Source organism: Nannobrachium achirus (genome assembly GCF_963921795.1).
Source record: "Nannobrachium achirus genome assembly, chromosome: 19".
NCBI classification, from domain to species: domain Eukaryota; kingdom Metazoa; phylum Chordata; class Actinopteri; order Myctophiformes; family Myctophidae; genus Nannobrachium; species Nannobrachium achirus.
Window position 1 is genome coordinate 30622983 of NC_137826.1, and position 18382 is coordinate 30641364.

The 18382-nt window shown below is 39.2% G+C and overlaps 1 protein-coding gene across 1 annotated transcript in view; it reads right to left on the reverse strand.

Annotated features, from left to right (window-relative positions):
* Nucleotides 1-18105, reverse strand: part of LOC308303918 (connector enhancer of kinase suppressor of ras 2-like) — a gene marked incomplete at both ends in the record, with an annotated part of 33229 nt that extends 15124 nt beyond the window's left edge. The window contains 9 exons of the mRNA XM_080748436.1: nt 317-463; nt 866-934; nt 1747-1806; nt 3948-4067; nt 4174-4215; nt 5264-5369; nt 7222-7424; nt 8558-8721; nt 18042-18105. Of these exons, the coding sequence (XP_080604562.1) occupies nt 317-463; nt 866-934; nt 1747-1806; nt 3948-4067; nt 4174-4215; nt 5264-5369; nt 7222-7424; nt 8558-8721; nt 18042-18105 (975 nt within the window). The remainder of the gene's footprint in view (nt 1-316; nt 464-865; nt 935-1746; nt 1807-3947; nt 4068-4173; nt 4216-5263; nt 5370-7221; nt 7425-8557; nt 8722-18041) is intronic.
* Between the last annotated feature and the right edge of the window lie 277 nt (nt 18106-18382).

Below are 18382 nucleotides of genomic sequence, written 5' to 3' on the forward strand. Positions count from 1 at the left end.
GAGAGAGAGAGAGAGAGAGAGGTTGGAAAAAATGGTTGAGTGGTTTGACCGGGCAATGTTGAAGTAACAATGGTTCAAATACCTAGTTAGTGACTATGCAATTAACCTCTTCAACCCTAGCATCCCTATTCAGGGACATTTTTGCATGTACATGTATGTACACACACACACACACACACACACACACACACACACACACACACACACACACACACACACACACACACACACACACACACACACACACACACACACACACACACACACACACACACACACACACACAATGCTGTGGAATAAAATAGTGCCGCCGTACTTGTAGAGCCAAAGGCTTCCACCTCATGTTCTTCAGTAGAGCAGGAGTTGAAGTGAGTGTACTCTGTGGTCGCTTCTTTAGAGTCAAAGTAACACCTGCGGGGTCCCCACGCAACGAGTTGACCAAGTTCTTCAACTGCCAGCCCACCTAGACACACACAAACAAAGCATGTAGAATCATCCAGACATTTGAATGAGTATTTTTTTCACAAAAGCCTGATTATGGTACGTTTGAAGCTCTAATGGACACCGATTTGAATATTATCAGTTTAATTTACTTCATGCTTATTGCACTGGACGTTTATTTATACTTGTGCATTACCAGCACCACGACAAAGGTGGTATTGCTGCTTTCTGCTCTCATTGATTTTGGTCATTTCAGAGTTTCAGACTATTTGCAACTAAATACATATTACATCTATTATTCATTAAGGGGCAGATCTGGAAAAAGCACACACACACGCACGCACGCACACACGCACGCACACACACACACGCACGCACGCACACACACACACAGTATATACCGGTATGGGATAAAGACATTTACCACTGTCTGATGGTTGACCTGGATAACTTCATCGCCAGCATGGATTTTCTTACATCGATCAGCCAAAGACTAATGGATTGACAGGCACAGTTAAATCATATATAGATTCAGTCATGTCTACAGAATTTACAATGTTTAATTAATATTTACCATCATATAAGTGAGTCCCACCCATTGTGAGAAGGATCAAAGGTCTCAAATGTCTCTTAAAATCCGACACAATCAAAGCTAATCTATTATGCATCAGTGAAAATGTGTTGAACATGTCTAATTGTTATGTTGAGCACTAGGTAATACTTTTATTTGAATCATTCCAAATTTATTTCAGTTAATTCATCCAATGGAATGAATGGACACAAAAACATTGTACACCAGACTGGTGAATAAAAAAATAAATATTTTGGCCCATGCGGCCTTGAGTTGAAAATGTGATTGTAGATTGTAGATACCGGTAGCTTCTGTGCTTTTGATACCATCAATTAACAGAATGGTATCATTTTAAACATACTTTAAAAAGTATCTATAAAATGGTAAATGGTGCATTTATATAGCGCTTTTAATCCAAAGCGCTTTACATAGATTGTGCATTACATTCACCCATTCACACACACATTCATACACCGGTGGCGGAGGAAGCCATGCAAGGCACCAACCTACTCACCGGAGGCAATTAGGGGTTCAGAGTCTTGCCCAAGGACCCTTCGACATTAACTCAGGGGGAGCCCGGATTCGAACTGGGAACCCTTCGGGATTTATACCCTTCGTGCTCTAATACCAGTTTCTCTACCCCTGAGCTATGCCTGAGCTATGAGCTATACTTTTGAGACCTCTAGTTGACAAGTATAATTTAGGCTTTTAAAAAAAGGGTGTAGCCTACTTACTCCTTCTGTAGTTCCCGTGATCACATGCAGACCATCATAAGTTGATTTGATATACATGCCCTGTAAACAAACAGTAAGTAAATTCACAATCACGTTTGTATAGAAAATACAAGCTTTAGCATTCATTCTTGATCCATGCAGCCTAATCACTTAGCAAAACTAGCATTTGTTTTCACCTGCTTGAATGACAACACATGTGTCTCCACAACAGACAAGAGCATGTTTGGACAGTCCCCTTTAAATATTTTAATCAATCACTTTTCAATCACACATAGTACCAGACCTCTTCTGATTCGTTAAACCTCACTCCTATGGCATTCATCAGATTAAAACAAACTGTGAGAACTATTTGCAAATATCTGCTTGACCTACACTAGGTTGACGCAGAGGCCAAGACTCAAATCTTTCAGTAAAAGGGGCTTTAAGTGCATCTCAAAAACAGGTATGAGCACACACTACACACACATGCTTGCACACAATATGTGCACAAACACCATTCACATTCATGTACACGTGCATGTGGGCATGCGCGTGCACGCACGCACGCACGCGCACACACACACACACACACACACACACACACACACACACACACACACACACACACACACACACACACACACACACACACACACACACACACACACACACACACACACACACACACACACACACACAGTATGCTGGTCCCTACGATGAGTCTAAAGAGGTTTATTTTTAGGCCACTTGGCCTAGTGTTCTGTTCAGGTTTTATTGAACGGATGAGAGAACTTCCATGCCCCTACGCGCGTTGATGTGGGGGTGGGGCAATCACTGTAGCCCCGGGCCAGATACAGTACTTATGTCCATTTGTAGGTCCATGTTCAGCTGGAGGAGTCTTACAAATGAATCAATAGGAGGGTGATAATATAGTAAGTGCCTTCTCACTTAAGTGACACATTTCAGAGTTGTCTATATACTGTACCAGGGGTCTTCAACGTTTTCAGGCAGAGTAAGCACAACAGTATACATAATTAATGGACAATAACCAGACCTAATCCAACTGTAAAGGGAACACGTTGAAAGAAAGTAGGTGAAGTTAGAGTTACTGTAATGGCAATCTGGCTAGCCAAATAGCCATCGTCAAAGAAAAGAGAAAAACAGCACCCTCCCTGTTGTGTTCTTGAGAGATTACTGTAATGGTAATCATTTGCTAACTTTTCACATGAAGCAGAGTTGTTTTGGGGATATTAATACTGTTCATTATTAGTTAATAGTACAACGTATTACTGTAGTTTAAGAAGTTAATGCAGTACATGAAACAAAATATGCTAGAAGACAATGTCACATATTTCTCTTCATTGGCAAATTCTACCTCTACACAATAAAACCACCCACAATGCCTGTGATAAGAATTTATCACAGCAATGTGGGTGTTTTCTGTGCTTGGCAGCATATTGCCCATGTTAATTCCTGGAAAACGGTATAACATCTTGGCATTTTAAGTGTACATGCTGCAGGATACTAGCATACAGTAAGATCTGAGGGTCTACAAATATAACCAAATGGACCTATAAGGGTCCATTTGGTTACATTTGTACACCCCCAGAGTTAAACGAAGACAGGAATTGACTGTGTAGTGCAGGGGTCTTCAACAGGGGGTCCGGGACCCCTAGGAGGTCCTCAGAGTTACTACAGGGGGCCGCCAAATCTTTGTGTGATAGGATCATTCTTTTAGATTAACAACTTGAACCCTTGCATCCCTATTCTGAGGAGTACTTTGGTCTAAAATAGCAGCGTGAGGCGTTATTTTCTGCAAATAGGTTGGGTGTGGAGGTAAAAAAAAGAGCAGAACAAGTACCAAGTGAAAGGTCAAGTTTACAAAGTATCGCCAATTTAAGTGATTAAATGTCTGAATAAAACACATTAACACGAATCCAACACCGACTGATGACAGTGCTGTCAAACAAGTCTATTAATCTACCTACAGTATGAAATCGATGAAATTCTGCAACACAGTTTTATACAACATGTAGATGGGGATTCATCTGTCTCAGCTAAGGGGTCCTTGGCCTGAAAACGTTGAAGACCCCTGGTGTAGAGTGTAATGCACTATAGAGTCCTAAATGGTGTTTTATTAACTATGAGAGATAAACTGTCTCTGTGATTTAAGTGTGTGTAAGACTGGACGAATTAAAGATCAGTGTGAATGGGGGTCCTACCAATCCCTCAGTGGATTTGATGTTGGCTAACTGCACCACCTCCAAATGGGCTGCCTGTGACACCATGGGGTCCGATGACAGAGAGATGATGTGGTCACACACTCCCGAAAGAGTATTACACTGAGAAGGAAGGAGCACATTGGTCAGAGTTCTGTCACGGTACATTTGCAGGATTTGATTTGGCATTATATTAGACAAAGTAAAGTGAATAAAGTGAGCGACTCACGACATGGAGGATTTTGTTTTCCGTCTCGTACACAGAGCAATCCTGCAGAAGATATAGAGAATATGATTATGATCAAATATGACCTAGCTGTATTGGTCAATTATGTCACATTTTAGTCAGAGTTACTGAGGATTTGACTGTGTAGCTATTATTAGCATTGGAATTACAGTATGTGGGTTTTATGCAAAAATATGGTTTGGCACCTCTAGCCTCCAATACACCCAAATCATCCATGCACAAACAACACAAATGAGTCACTGTACCAATACAGAGGTTTCTCTTTCACTCATCCTCTGCATCCATGCTTTCAACTCCTACCTTTATCTTTCACATTCTTTCACTGTCATTGTAAGACAATATTGGAAACAAACTCGCTTCAAATTGTGTGTTTATTGTTATACTGTATAGAGTTGTTGTCAGCATGCACAGATAAACACACTGATTAGATACACTGCAAAAAGGTGTTACAGGTAACATTTCTATGCAATCCATGTCTATAATGCATTATAAGCATACTTATAATGCATAATACATTATAAGATGAAGTATAATAGCCTACTTGACCTTATAAGTCATTATAGAATGCTTTATACAGTAATGTATTATGATTATTGTTATAAAGCACTATGAATGTGTATGGGTTCTTATTACTATAATTGTACAGTGTTATAAGCTGATTATAATTAATTATACGCATGCTTATAATGCATTATACACATGCAGTACAATAATAATGGAACCTTTTACTGTAAATCTAGTTAGCTAACATTAGCAATAACTAACATTGGTTATTTAGGTACCTACTGTATAGTGTGGGCTGACTGTTAGGTTGCTTAGCAACATTTTTATTGATGAGGCCCTTATGGAACTATATTTGTTGGTAGAGCCATATAACCACAAACCTATTACAAACTGTTGTCTTCAATTCTTTGACAAATAATTTGTCATATCACATTCAATGTTGTGCTTATGAGTATGACCAAATCATAGTTACAGTAACAGCACCCTCTCTTCTCTTGTGCAACATTGCTTAAAATGAGAAGAACTTTAGTCTTAACCACATGCTTGGGTTGTGTTTTACTGGTTTTACCTGTTGAACAATTGTAGTGAGCTCAAGACACAGTTGGATCACATTGTTTCTTGTAATGGAGTAGTCTGCCACTGCAGCAAATGGGGACCTGAAAAAGAAGTAACATCTGGAATTAACCATTAGATCATTCTTAATTTGAGCCGAATTCATTGTTAAATGTACTACATGTACAAGCGCAATGCAACATTCCCAATATTCTCACGCTGTCTGCATATAACACTCCTGACACGGTGAAAGTCTTATACAGTATTACTACTGCAGAGTAGTTCACCCCAAAATGACTTTTTTCTATTGATTACTCACGCCATGGAGACTTGAGTTCAATAATATATTTTTTTTAACCAATAATTTGATTATAATAAATGTACCCCCATTGATCCCGGATGGGGACCCAAATGCATGTGGGTCTCCATCCGGAATCAATGGGCTTACAAAGGGTCTCCTCAAATTATTGGCTTAGCAATGCAACAAAAACTAAAAAGTATTATTGAAATCAAGTCTCCATGGGGTGAGTAATCAATAGAAGAAAATTCATTTTGGGGGTGAACTACTCCTTTAAAGCGGTGTTGTATAATGCACAAGGTAGGGGGGCATCCCAAGGCTTGAAAACTGCCCCAATTTCTCTTGTAAAGGAATACAATAACCAATCAATGGAAATTGCATAAAATAACATGTTTTTGAGCATTTAGGAAAACATAATCCCAGATTTTTGTCAGATTTTAGTTTTTTCTTCATTTCACATAACAGTAAGCAGCTCTTTAAACAAATCTTAATACCAAACGTGAGAGAAGAGAAGCTGTCAAAATGACACGTCCCCAGCCACCACTACTACTACAAAACAATCTCTTTGTGCAGGCACACACAAGTGTGTACATGCATACATTATTCATATGTCATCATATCAGAGGCGTAATTTCATAAAGAAATAGGGCAGGGGTCTTCAACAGGGGGTCCGAGACTCCTAATCCGCCAAATCTGTGTGTGATATGATCATGTTTTTTACATTAACCACTTGAACCCTGGAATCCCTATTCTGAGTGTCACATTAGCCAAAAATAGCAGATCTACAAGCTCACAACACCTCGCGTTGGGAGGCGTTGTGAGCTTGTAGATCGGCTATTTCTGGCAAAGAGGTTTGGTGTAGAGGGAAAAGAAGAGCAGTATAAGTATTGAGGGTTCAAGTGGTTAAATGTCTGAAAATACACATTAATCCTAAATCCAACATACACTGATGACAGTGCTGTCAAACAAGTCTACGCTGTCTAAGAAATCTATGAACATTTTTTAATTTGCAACACAATTATTTACAATACATAGTCTCTAGTGGGGGTCCCTGCTTCATCTCTCTCTCAGCTAAGGGGTCCTGAAAACGTTGAAGACCCCTGAAATAGGGGGTGGCAAAAAATAAGTTACCACTTAAGCTCCATTTCTAAATTAGGGTGGCCATTGCCATCCCCTGATGCCCCGAATGATGCCCCTGCATCATATGTCTTAGGAGTGAGGTATTCCAGTGTTTCTCAACCTTTTTTCTGCATGGGCACAATTTTCATGTCCCAAGAATCCATGGGCACGGCAACATAATACGGGGGTGTAAATATCGTCACTGTCGGGAAGAAACCTTGTATCTCCAAGTTTAAAATGTGTACGTTTCTTCGTAAAGTAAGGCCCTGCTTCATCATACAAGACTGTCGCACAACAGTAGTGAAAACAGCTGATCTACAAGCACACAATAAACAGCTGATCTACAAGCACACAATGCCTCGCGGTGCGAGGCGTTGTGTGCTTGTAGATCGGCTGTTTTCACTAGTTTAAATCATTTTTAAAATGATAAATACAATACTGGCTTTCAAGCAGTTTCAAGGGGCACACTTGACCCTTCTCAGGGACACACCAAAGGTCCCCTGGCACAGTGGTTGAGAAACACTGAGGTATTCCATGCATTATGTTGCAAACCTCACCTATCCAGCCAGGCCAACAGGCTCTTGGCAGCTGCGATGAGGTCCACCACAGAGGTGAGGAAGTCGTTGGGTAACTTGCGGGTGGCGCGGCCGTCATAATGTCCACTGCGACGCCTCCCTGTGATGAAGTTCTGCAGGTTCTTGGCAGAGGCATGGAGTTTGTGTGACAGCGTCTTCAGATTTTCAGTCTCTAGTCCGTAGTTCTAAAGGACAGGGGGGAGGGTGTCATGTTGATCAACACCTTACTCATATGGCAACCATCTTGCTCTCAGGGGTTGGGGTTTAAATGAAGAGGAAAAGAGGCGCTGTGTGAATAATATGGTATTGTCAAACACACACACACACACACACACACACACACACACACACACACACACACACACACACACACACACACACACACACACACACACACACACACACACACACACACACACAGCCATAGGGCTAGACCACAAATGGACAAATAACATCATCTACTTGTGAGGGGAGTTGTCCCTATTGAGGGAAAGAACTATTTCTAAAATGAATACGATATTTAAGGTGTTTTTAATTTCTAATTTTAGTTATAGAGGGCAATTATAATGTATTAAGACACATTTGGCTTATCAGCCAGGGATCCTTTTAAACAAAAATACAGTAAAAGTGTCTCGTATTGAAACCAACCCACAGAAGGTGCTACTCGAATGAGAAATATGAGGATCAAATCCACTGACCCATCCACCCAATCCACCCCCACTGCCCTCCAGCTGTCACTTTGCATGTCTGGGAATAACCAGAGCACTCATTACCCATAATGCCACACACTGCACGTGCAGCCCTGTGGGCGTCTGTCATGACAGAGTTGTGGGGGCCAGCAGGGTGAGTAATCATTTAATACAGCCATGCCAGAGAGAATTCAAACTAAAATCCCAGTTACATAAGGGGCTTTGGGACCAATGCAAGGCTTACCCTTCCAGCTACAGTATATGGAGGATGAGTGGGCTTTGAATTCAGATATTCATTTTACATGTGTGACCTCTGTCCACTAATTCTCCCCTTACATCTCTCTCTCGCCTCTTATTTTCATCTTTTTGTTTACATTCTGTGCCATCAGCAGCATCTTGTCTTTGTGTCTGTTTGTAACTGTAATTGTGTTTGTGTGTTTGTGCGGTCGGATAGCACTCAAAAGAGAAACCCATGAAGCCACCAGTGGTTGCATTAAATGAGGTTTGAATGAATGGCTATTTTGTGGATGCCATTCATTCCCTGTCTAGTTCCAAGTACCCAACCCATTTCACTTCACATGCTTCAAACATTCTACATACCACCAGCTGCCATAGGGAGACAGACTCACCAGAGCACATAGCAGGTCCACGGCCTCCAGTATGAGCTCCTGATGGCCGATTCTGGATACCCCGAGGTCCTCCAGCTCCTGGTGGGTGATTCGAAGTAGCTGGTCCCCTCCGACCTTCTCCCTCTCAAAGGTTGTGATGTACTGCTGCAGGCAGTCATCTAGACCTGTGGGAAGAATTAAGGCAGGACGTTAGGAACATAACTGTAGATAATAAGTCGATGGTTTGTATATCATTCTAATTCTGTAGCTTCTTATTTAATTATTGTTTGTAAGTCTACCTTTGGCTGTAATAAGGTTTGATTGATTATTTGTCATTAGGCTTTCTGAGCCTATTATTACTTATTATGGCAGTCAAAAAACATCTCTACTGCCAGTGAACTGTCCCAGAACAGATAATGAAACGTCTTGTAGATTTGAATGATAAATATTGTGCGTACTTTGGTCAAGTGGTGTACAGTTACAATGTCTGCACAAGTACAGTAGCTAGTTCAATATGAATTTGAGTAAGGGGTCCCCAGCTAAATGAATTAACCCATTAAGACCTGAGGCCGATTCTACAAATGAAAGATTTTTCAAAAATGAATAGCCAACACAAAAATCTAAAATGACACAGATGCGAACCTGCGATGCCGCCAGGCTACACAAAGCCCATGTGGTATGCGCCCGGACCAGTAGGCCAGCGGGCGCCCCTGTTTTAACGGGTTTTAATATAGCATCAGAATCGTTTCAAACACTGTAACCCTAATATACATCGGCTATTTGCAAAAGAAAGTCTTCAAAAATAAACACATTTGGAACACTCATATTTTGTATGGGGGTCCCTGGAACAATATATTTTCAGAATGGGTTTCTGTGGCCAAATATTCATTTGGAGGTCCTTGACGTGAAAAGGTTTGAGAACCTCTGCACTACACCTGTAACATTTAATTGTAGATATATACTGTATATATATATATATATATATATATATATATATATATATATATAGAGAGAGAGAGAGAGAGAGAGAGAGAGAGAAGATTGAGGGTGATTCAACTCAAGTTTCTATTTATATTGTCACTGTCAGGCAGACATTTGCATCCATATTTCATCTGTTTGTTTTGTTGTTTTTAAAATGAATGAATTTTAACACTTAGCCATATGACAGTGCTGTGCAAAAGCAGTGAATCGATCTACAAGCTCTCAACACATCACACCTTGCTTGTATGTCTGCAAAAGATGTATTTGTATGATTTTCCATTAATGACATAACCCAAAATAGGGACACCAGGGGAAGTGATTAAGTCTATCTGTGGGTTAAAGTGTGGGCTAAATCATAACTAACTACATTGGATCGATTGAAAAACAGGTCATTTATTCTATTTCCTGAAAAGTAACGGTTTTGTAGTAAAGTTTTTATTTTTTATTTATTCAAGCATTTATTTTATCAGTGCACACTAGTGTAGTACCTTCATGTAATTGTTGTAGAAGTTCATCCAAAACTGTGCTAAACGCAGGCATACAAATACTAAACACTGCCTTATGATGATGTGATGCAAAATAAAAATGAAATACAAACCATTTACATTGAAAATGGTATGTGAATACCAACCTTGTTTCTTTCCTCTTTTTGTTGTTTACTAATAGTTAATCTAAACTAACAACTAAAATATAAAATAAAATTCATAGACTAAACATGTATATTCAAAACTCAGTGTCCCCAGTTCTAAAAAAAAGCCTAATTATTTTTTCTTTTATAAAATACCAGTTTTCACTGATTTTCACTGATTATAATGGCGACGTATGACCCTATGGTTACCCACCCCCGGATATCCTACATAACACAGTACAGAGTAGAAAGGTGGAACCACACTCTCTCTGTGCACTCTTTCAAGTTAATCTCTTTCCATTTCTCTCTCATCCACCACTCCTTAATCGTCACCCCCTTTCATGGCTCTTCTGCTAAGACAAACGGTGGTTCCCTCACATACATTCAATTCAGTCTCAGTGTATAATTGGGCCTAAACCTAATCAGGCATTCAGCTCAAGTTTAGCTGGCAGCAAAATGATGGAGGGGAAACACGGGGAGTTTCATGGCTTTGCATAACATTTAAAGGCTTAACTAATCAGCCTCTTTACTAAGTTAATTGAGACTCATTATGTCAGTGAAGAATTCCCCATGTTACCATAGAAACCATGAAAAAGGGTCTTGGCATGGTGTCTTTGACTACAGGATAAAATAAACAAATACGTTAACAGAACTGATCATTCCCCCAAAAATATCATCGTTGTGATATTTTAAAGGCATATATTCTAAGTTAACAAAATAACAACCAAAGAGGAAGAGGAACACAATGAATAATTTGACAAAAGAAAAGTGTTACAAAATATATTTAGCCATTTGAACTTTTTGTTTTTCCTCCTGTAAGGAAATTAATGCCCTACTTGACTGTGTTGTCGTGCAAAAGAAGTGTGAAAAGTATATCTACAAGCTCAAGCACGACAACACAAGCTTGTACATCTGCTATATCGCATTCGCCACTTTTGAAAATTGTTTAGACTGACAGTGAAAGTTGTTACGTCTGTCTGGGGGTTTTATAAATATTTAACCAATGAAAAGTATTAATAAGAGCTTGTGACTAAATAATTACTACATTGGATCCATTGGAACTTTTTCCCCCCAATTTCCTGAAAAGTAACACCTTTGGACAATACGAGGTTTCCACCCAACAGTGACAATATAGCCTACTCAATGTATTCAGATAAACTGCACTTGATATAATGAACACAATCATCACTCAAATATGAATCGCAGTGTTTTATTGTAGCTGCCTGGGATTATTAATGGTCAATGGAACACCAGCAGGGTGACGAGAGGAATTGTGGGAAGGTCACAGGGTGCCCCGTATTTGGCCTCCAGTGACACCACTGAGTCATATGCTAATAAAGAAACTTCTGAATGCTAAGACAAAACGCTGCCAGTCCCCTTATATATATATATATAATCCATGGCTTCTCCCAGTCTCTAAATGCCTTTCTATCCTTCACTTTAAATTACCATTACTGGACTCTGGATGCAAGAATTGTCCCTGCTCCACTTGTCACATGTGGGCCACTGAAGACACCCCCCCCCTCCCCCCCTCGTCAGGGGCGTCACAAAGGGGGGGGGGGGAGTGGGAGTGGGACTGAGTTACTAGGGCCAAAGTTGGAGGGGCCTTAATTATTTTATATACTCAGCGGCGGGAACATAGGGGGCGCGTGAGTGCTTGAGCGTACTGTTATGAGAGCCCATTGATTTTTCGCCGACAATTCCTAGAACTCAGTCGTTCGCCCCAAACTGGCCAAACTGCATTCCTGGCACTCGGCCGATATCACACGTCGGCTTTGTCCCTTTCGAGGGCGTCACCCAGCGTCATAGCCCGCCTCCACATCCTGGCTGTATGTCTACTCTGTGTGATGTAGCCATGTAGCTCTACAGTATTCTACCCCCACCTCCAAAATAATTAAAAAAAAATCTCAACTGAACTGTTCTTATGCCTCATTCACATAGGGAGCAGCAAAGCTAAAGTTTTGCTTGCTTGGTCAATGTTATCTCAATGGAAACCAGCTTTAAAGATACAGGAGATACACAGAACAAAGCTTTGAAAGCTTTAAAGCTGGTTTCCATTGAGATAACATTGACCAAGCAAGCTAAACTTTAGCTTTGCTGCTCCCTATGTGAATGAGGCATTATAGTATTTTATCATGCCAGTAAAGCTCCTTTGAATTACATATAATTGATGTAGCCTAAAGCCTATTTGATTGATTGAAGGCTTTATTAGAAGTTTGCATAGGAAAATGTACAGTAAGTTTCATGACGGTACAGTTCACTGGTACAAGGTCTACTAAAATGAGATGCTGAAAAGACTAAGCTTATTTCAACAGGAAACCATTAAAGTATATCATATAACATTGAATGACACAGACGAATAGAACACAGTACTATGCAGTAGATATGTAAAGAAAAGAAAATGAGAGAGAAAAAATATATAATAAAAGAGAAAACAGTAAGTCTAAACAATCAGTAAGTATATACAAAGAAGGGGAAGGGGAAATTAAGTCACCCAGTTAAGGTTACAGGACAGTAAGAAAAACTAGAAAACTGTTCCTTCGAAACAGTGTGGGCTCGCTTCCAACCCAAAACAATAATAGTAAAAGTGTCAAGTTCCCAGGCAATGCTCTCTTTCATTTTACTGACGTAAAATGGTAATGCAAATACAATGTAGACAAGCAGTGTTATTACATGAACTTAAAGGACCAGGTCACCTTTGGGACAACCAGATCTTATTTTATTGTTGTGTGGGACACGATCAACACAATGTTGAGTTATTTTTTGTGTTCAATCTGTGTTTTTAGATATTTTAGTATTTCAGTATGCTACAACTGGTCATATGATGCATTTTGCATCATATGATGCATGAGATGATGCAATATCATGCTACAAAGCATCATATGACCAGTTGTAGCATGCTGAAATACTAAAATATCTAAAAACAAAGATTGAACACAAGAAATTACTCAGGATTGTGTTGATCGTGTCCCACACAACAATAAAATAAGATCTGGTTGTCCCAGAGGTGACCTGGTCCTTTAACGGTATGGACAATTAAATCAAAATAAAATTAAATTAAAGCTGCAAGCAGCGATGACCGGGCCCTCGCAGCTCTACCCACGTCACAAGGGGCAGCGGTTACACTATTACACTTATTGCCCTTTTACACTTATTGCCCTATTACACTATTACACTATTACACTATTACACTATTACAATTATTACACTATTACACTTATTACACTATTACACTATTACACTTATTGCCCTATTACACTATTACACTATTACACTATTACACTTATTACACTATTACACTTATTATACTATTACACTATTACACTATTACACTTATTACACTATTACACTTATTACACTATTACACTATTGCACTATTACACTTATTACACTATTACACTTATTGTGCTATTACACTATTACACTTATTACACTATTACACTATTACACGTATTGTGCTATTACACTATTACACTTATTACACTATTACACTATTACACTTATTACACTATTACACTTATTGTGCTATTACACTATTACACTTAATACACTATTACACTTATTGCGCTATTACACTATTACACTTATTACACTATTACACTATTACACTTATTGCACTATTACACTTATTGTGCTATTACACTATTACACTTATTGCCCTTTTACACTTATTGCCCTATTACACTATTACAATTATTACACTATTACACTATTACACTTATTACACTATTACACTATTACACTTATTGCCCTATTACACTATTACACTATTACACTTATTACACTATTACACTTATTACACTATTACACTATTACACTTATTACACTATTACACTTATTACACTTATTACACTATTGCACTATTACACTATTACACTATTACACTTATTACACTATTACACTATTACACTTATTGCGCTATTACACTAAAATCATAGTCGACTATACAAATCCTTAGTCGGGGACTGTGTGTGTGTGTGTGTGTGTGTGTGTGTGTGTGTGTGTGTGTGTGTGTGTGTGTGTGTGTGTGTGTGTGTGTGTCCCTCTTCTGTGTTGCCTAGAACTGGAGGATTGATTTTGGGGTTTGTATTGTAAAGTACAATGTGTGATGTCATCAAGTTGTAATTTGCAATACAAACCCCAAAATCAATCCTCCAGTTCTAGGCAACACAGAAGATGGGGAACTTTCTTTTTATTTCCACACAACTCCTCTAAGGTATATTAATGACATAGTTCAATATTGAAAATGGGTGGTCTTCCCCTTTAAGACGTCTCTGCCGAGACTTTCGCATTGTCACTGCAGGGCCGACTTATGTAAGGCTAAATCACCACAGAACAGCCAATGACAGCCAAGCCTTTAATCACAGCTGTGTCAATCAGTAGAGTGCAGAGGGACATTTATTTATAGTTTTAACTATAACTATAGTTTTATATATCACACAGCTTAGACATTTGGATCAAATCAGACAGCAGACCTGTGTGAACGCATTGATATAAATAGCATATCTGAAGTGTGAATATTGCAGCCACAGCGACTTAATATAAACATGGGTCCCTTTCCTCTGTCTCACTCTGCTAAACCCATTGGAAATGCATTGGGTGCTTAAAGTTAAACATTTTAATTTTTTTATAATTAAACTACAAAACATTTCAAAACCAAAAATACAAGCACACGTGTCCTCAGTAAGCTGAACACATAAAAATTTGAATGGTGTTGAAAGGTGTAAGCGTTTAAGAGATGAATCGCGCCAAAGTTTTGAGGATACTGACTGACTGATAGATAAATAATGAAGATAACATACGTGTGCTCGCCTTCCAGGCGAGCCCACAATAAAAAGGACTGTTGTGTACAGCCGAGTGTCGAGAACAGTTTGAAAAAAAAAAAAAACACAACACAACAAAGAATAGTAGTGCTTAACGTTTCTATAATGGATTGCAATTTTAAGTGACTTTTCTAAGCATATTGCAAACTCAAAGAACTTACAATGGTCCATTCATCCAAACATTAGGAACTACTTATCAACACAGTGCCAAAAATATATAAATACACAAATATACAGTAGGTCTATACAGTATAGACCTAAAGCCTAGCTTTTCCTTTTTGTAGGCTTTTTATGTTATACCAATACTTTTGGACTTTTACTCAAGTAAGCATGCCAGCATTTTTAATTCAGGACTTATATTTGTAACAGAGTATTTCTATATTGTAGTGATAGGCCTACTAACTAAAGTGATACTAAATAAAACTTTTTCCCCCCACTGATCAGCAAAGCAAACTAGCATCCAATCCTGTGCCGAGGTGCCCTTGTCCTTTAGAAATGCTAATGTATGGCATTGTCTTAACCTGGCAGGTAAAGGATAAAAAGACAGCAGTGTAGCCTATCTGTTCCTCCACAATTAAAATAGACAAAGATCTTGGGAAAAAAAGGTCTGTTTCTGCTTGTAGCATGTTAATGTAGGTGCAATATCATGCATTAATTACTGTGTTAAGATGTTGAAACACACTGATTGCTGAAAAGTCATGATTGCTCGTGTGTCATAAAAAATTCCTACAGTGCATTAATTTTATGACATCGTTATCGTACCACTGTACTATTGGCAAACTGTAAATAAAGTACTCAATGATGGAAAAAAAAATGCCTTTTCTTTTGCTGACATGAAATGGGATATTTTGATACCAATACGTTTGTACATTTACAGTTACTCAAGTATAGGCCTGTCTGCATTTTTAATTCAGGCTGCTCTGTTTCATTGGTTTTCAATTAAATTCAAAGGAGCTTTATTGGCATGATACCAAAGTGTCACAAAACTGCTGAAAATGGGGAACATATTAGCGTTGTGGGTTTTCAGTGCCCTCTAGTGGCCAAACATAGCAATGGTCATTATTATCATTTTGTCTAAGCGGCTGGCCGAGCAGGCAGGCAGGCGGGCGGGGGCGGGGGCGGGGGGGGGGGAGGGAGGGGGGGGGGGGGGGGGCGGGGTCAAAAACGAGCACCCATTTGAATATTGAAACGTCACCGCCCCTGTATATACTTTAGCTATTAAAAAATAGCAGATATGCAAGCTCACAGCGCGGCGAGCTTGTAGATCTGCTATTTTTGAAAAGCCATGAAGATGTGTGCAAATCTTTGAATATATGTATTTTTAAGCGAACATTTGTAACACAAATTTTGCTTCTGGGGGGGTCCCTGGAACTAAATACTTTGAGATGGAGGTCCGTGGGCAAATTCGTATCATTTTGGGGGTCCTTCACATGAAAAAGTTTGAGCACCACTGACATAGAAACATAGGTTTTTCAAAAAACCTTAGAAGGATTTTAAATATTCAAAGACTTGCACACATTTTCACGATTTTTCAAAAATAGCAGATCGACAAGCTCGCAGCACGGCACTCTGTGCTGCACTCTGCTATTTTCAATAGTCAAAGTACCCAGGGCCCAGAATTTGGTGCGACACCCCTGCTGAAGACACCCCCCCCCCCCCCCCAACACGCTCTCTTCATCACCCTCTAGGCTACATCTCACACCATTTTCTTCACTGAATCAATATTAGATTGCACATATTAACCATTGTGTTAATGATGTATGTTTATTTCCCTTTGCACACCAGGTATAATATATGCCTTCTTATACTGTATACTGACACTTGCACTTGTCAGATCTAACTGAGTTGGTATATGTTCAAAGAAACATGCACAGAAATAGACATAAGTGTAATAGAAAATGTTAACTGTTATCTATAAGACTTTTTTATTCATATAAAAGGAGTGCCCAGGCGTATGTTCGGAAATGGAGTTGTGCATCTTTACAGGTCCAATTTTACACTTTTAAAGTTAAATATTAACTCTCAGGATGTTACAGTGTATTGTACTTGAGCATCTATGGTAATGTGCCCATGAATATGCTGCTATGCACTGACAATATACAGGAACAATTACAAAGTGAACTAAATAGTTACACTTCTACTGCAGACATACGCATAGTCACACCAAGAGAAAGGTTTGAGATATGAATATAAATTATTAGATTATATCTCACGATCTTCAAGTATTATTTATAATTTCATCCATGCTTAATCATTGCTTTTCTTTACCTGGAGTCATACGTCAGAGGTTAACATGAATATGACTTGTGATGAATATGTGCTACAATCATTTGATGTGTGTGATGATTTGGGATATTTAACTTTGTTTATGTGAACTTGATCAAATAATATTAGACAATGATGGTAAAGTGATGGTCATCTGATGCATATGAAGTGGTATGGGCTTGTATAATATGTACAACTCTGAATCCCTATATTACCTTACCTATATAAGATGTCACATGTGAGTACCAATAGAATAGAATAGGTTTCAGAACATACAGTATAGGATCATGGAGGGAACTTACTGGCTGCTGCATATGCATGTATAGGCATAGGCTATTTCTAAAGTGCTACTTGATGTACTAATTATGTCTGATAGCACACAGAACAGGGTCATTTAACGTTATCATTTTTTAACTCATGATTTATGTTAATGTGACATTATGTCCATTACAAAAAAGACAGACTGACTCAGAACGGTCTATGTTGTCAACTTTAAGTATTATCTTACAAAGTTGAATCTCTGATACAAAAAGGACAAATCCTTCATCATTTTTTTTCCTACCCTATGCCATCCCAACATAATGCTTAGGCTATAGTGGTTTAACCGTTTCACAGCCTCAGGGAGGGAAAAGGATAACTATAGGTTTGTAAGGGCCTATAATTTCCAAATCAGCAGTGATTTGCAGCAGGTGTTTCAGTAGCTATATAATGTCTGAGCCAACACAGATTCGCTGCTATAGTCTCCTGGTGCAGTTTGGTGATCACAGAACACATCTATGATCTATCTATCAGTTGTGCAATCGCCTACCTTTCATCCAGTCTACCACTTGACTTGAGCTCCACTTGCTCACAGGCTCCATGACCAGTGCCATTGGGATAAGTTTTTCTGGTCTCGCCTGACAATAGAAACGCTCCAACCCCCCAAATCCCAGCGCGCACAATTCCTCTTCAACTGGGGGTTCGTCTTCAGAAGTAGCCCCTGCCCCTCTAACGGCGAGGTGGGTCCCCAAAATCCACAATGTCGCTTCGGTGACCAGCTTGAGTTGGGCCAACCACCAGATTGTTGTCGCACATTCCTATGGTTGTGTTTGTTTGCTGGAACAGCTCTTTTGTCGTTCACGTCATGCTACTGCTTCGTTGTTTATGTTG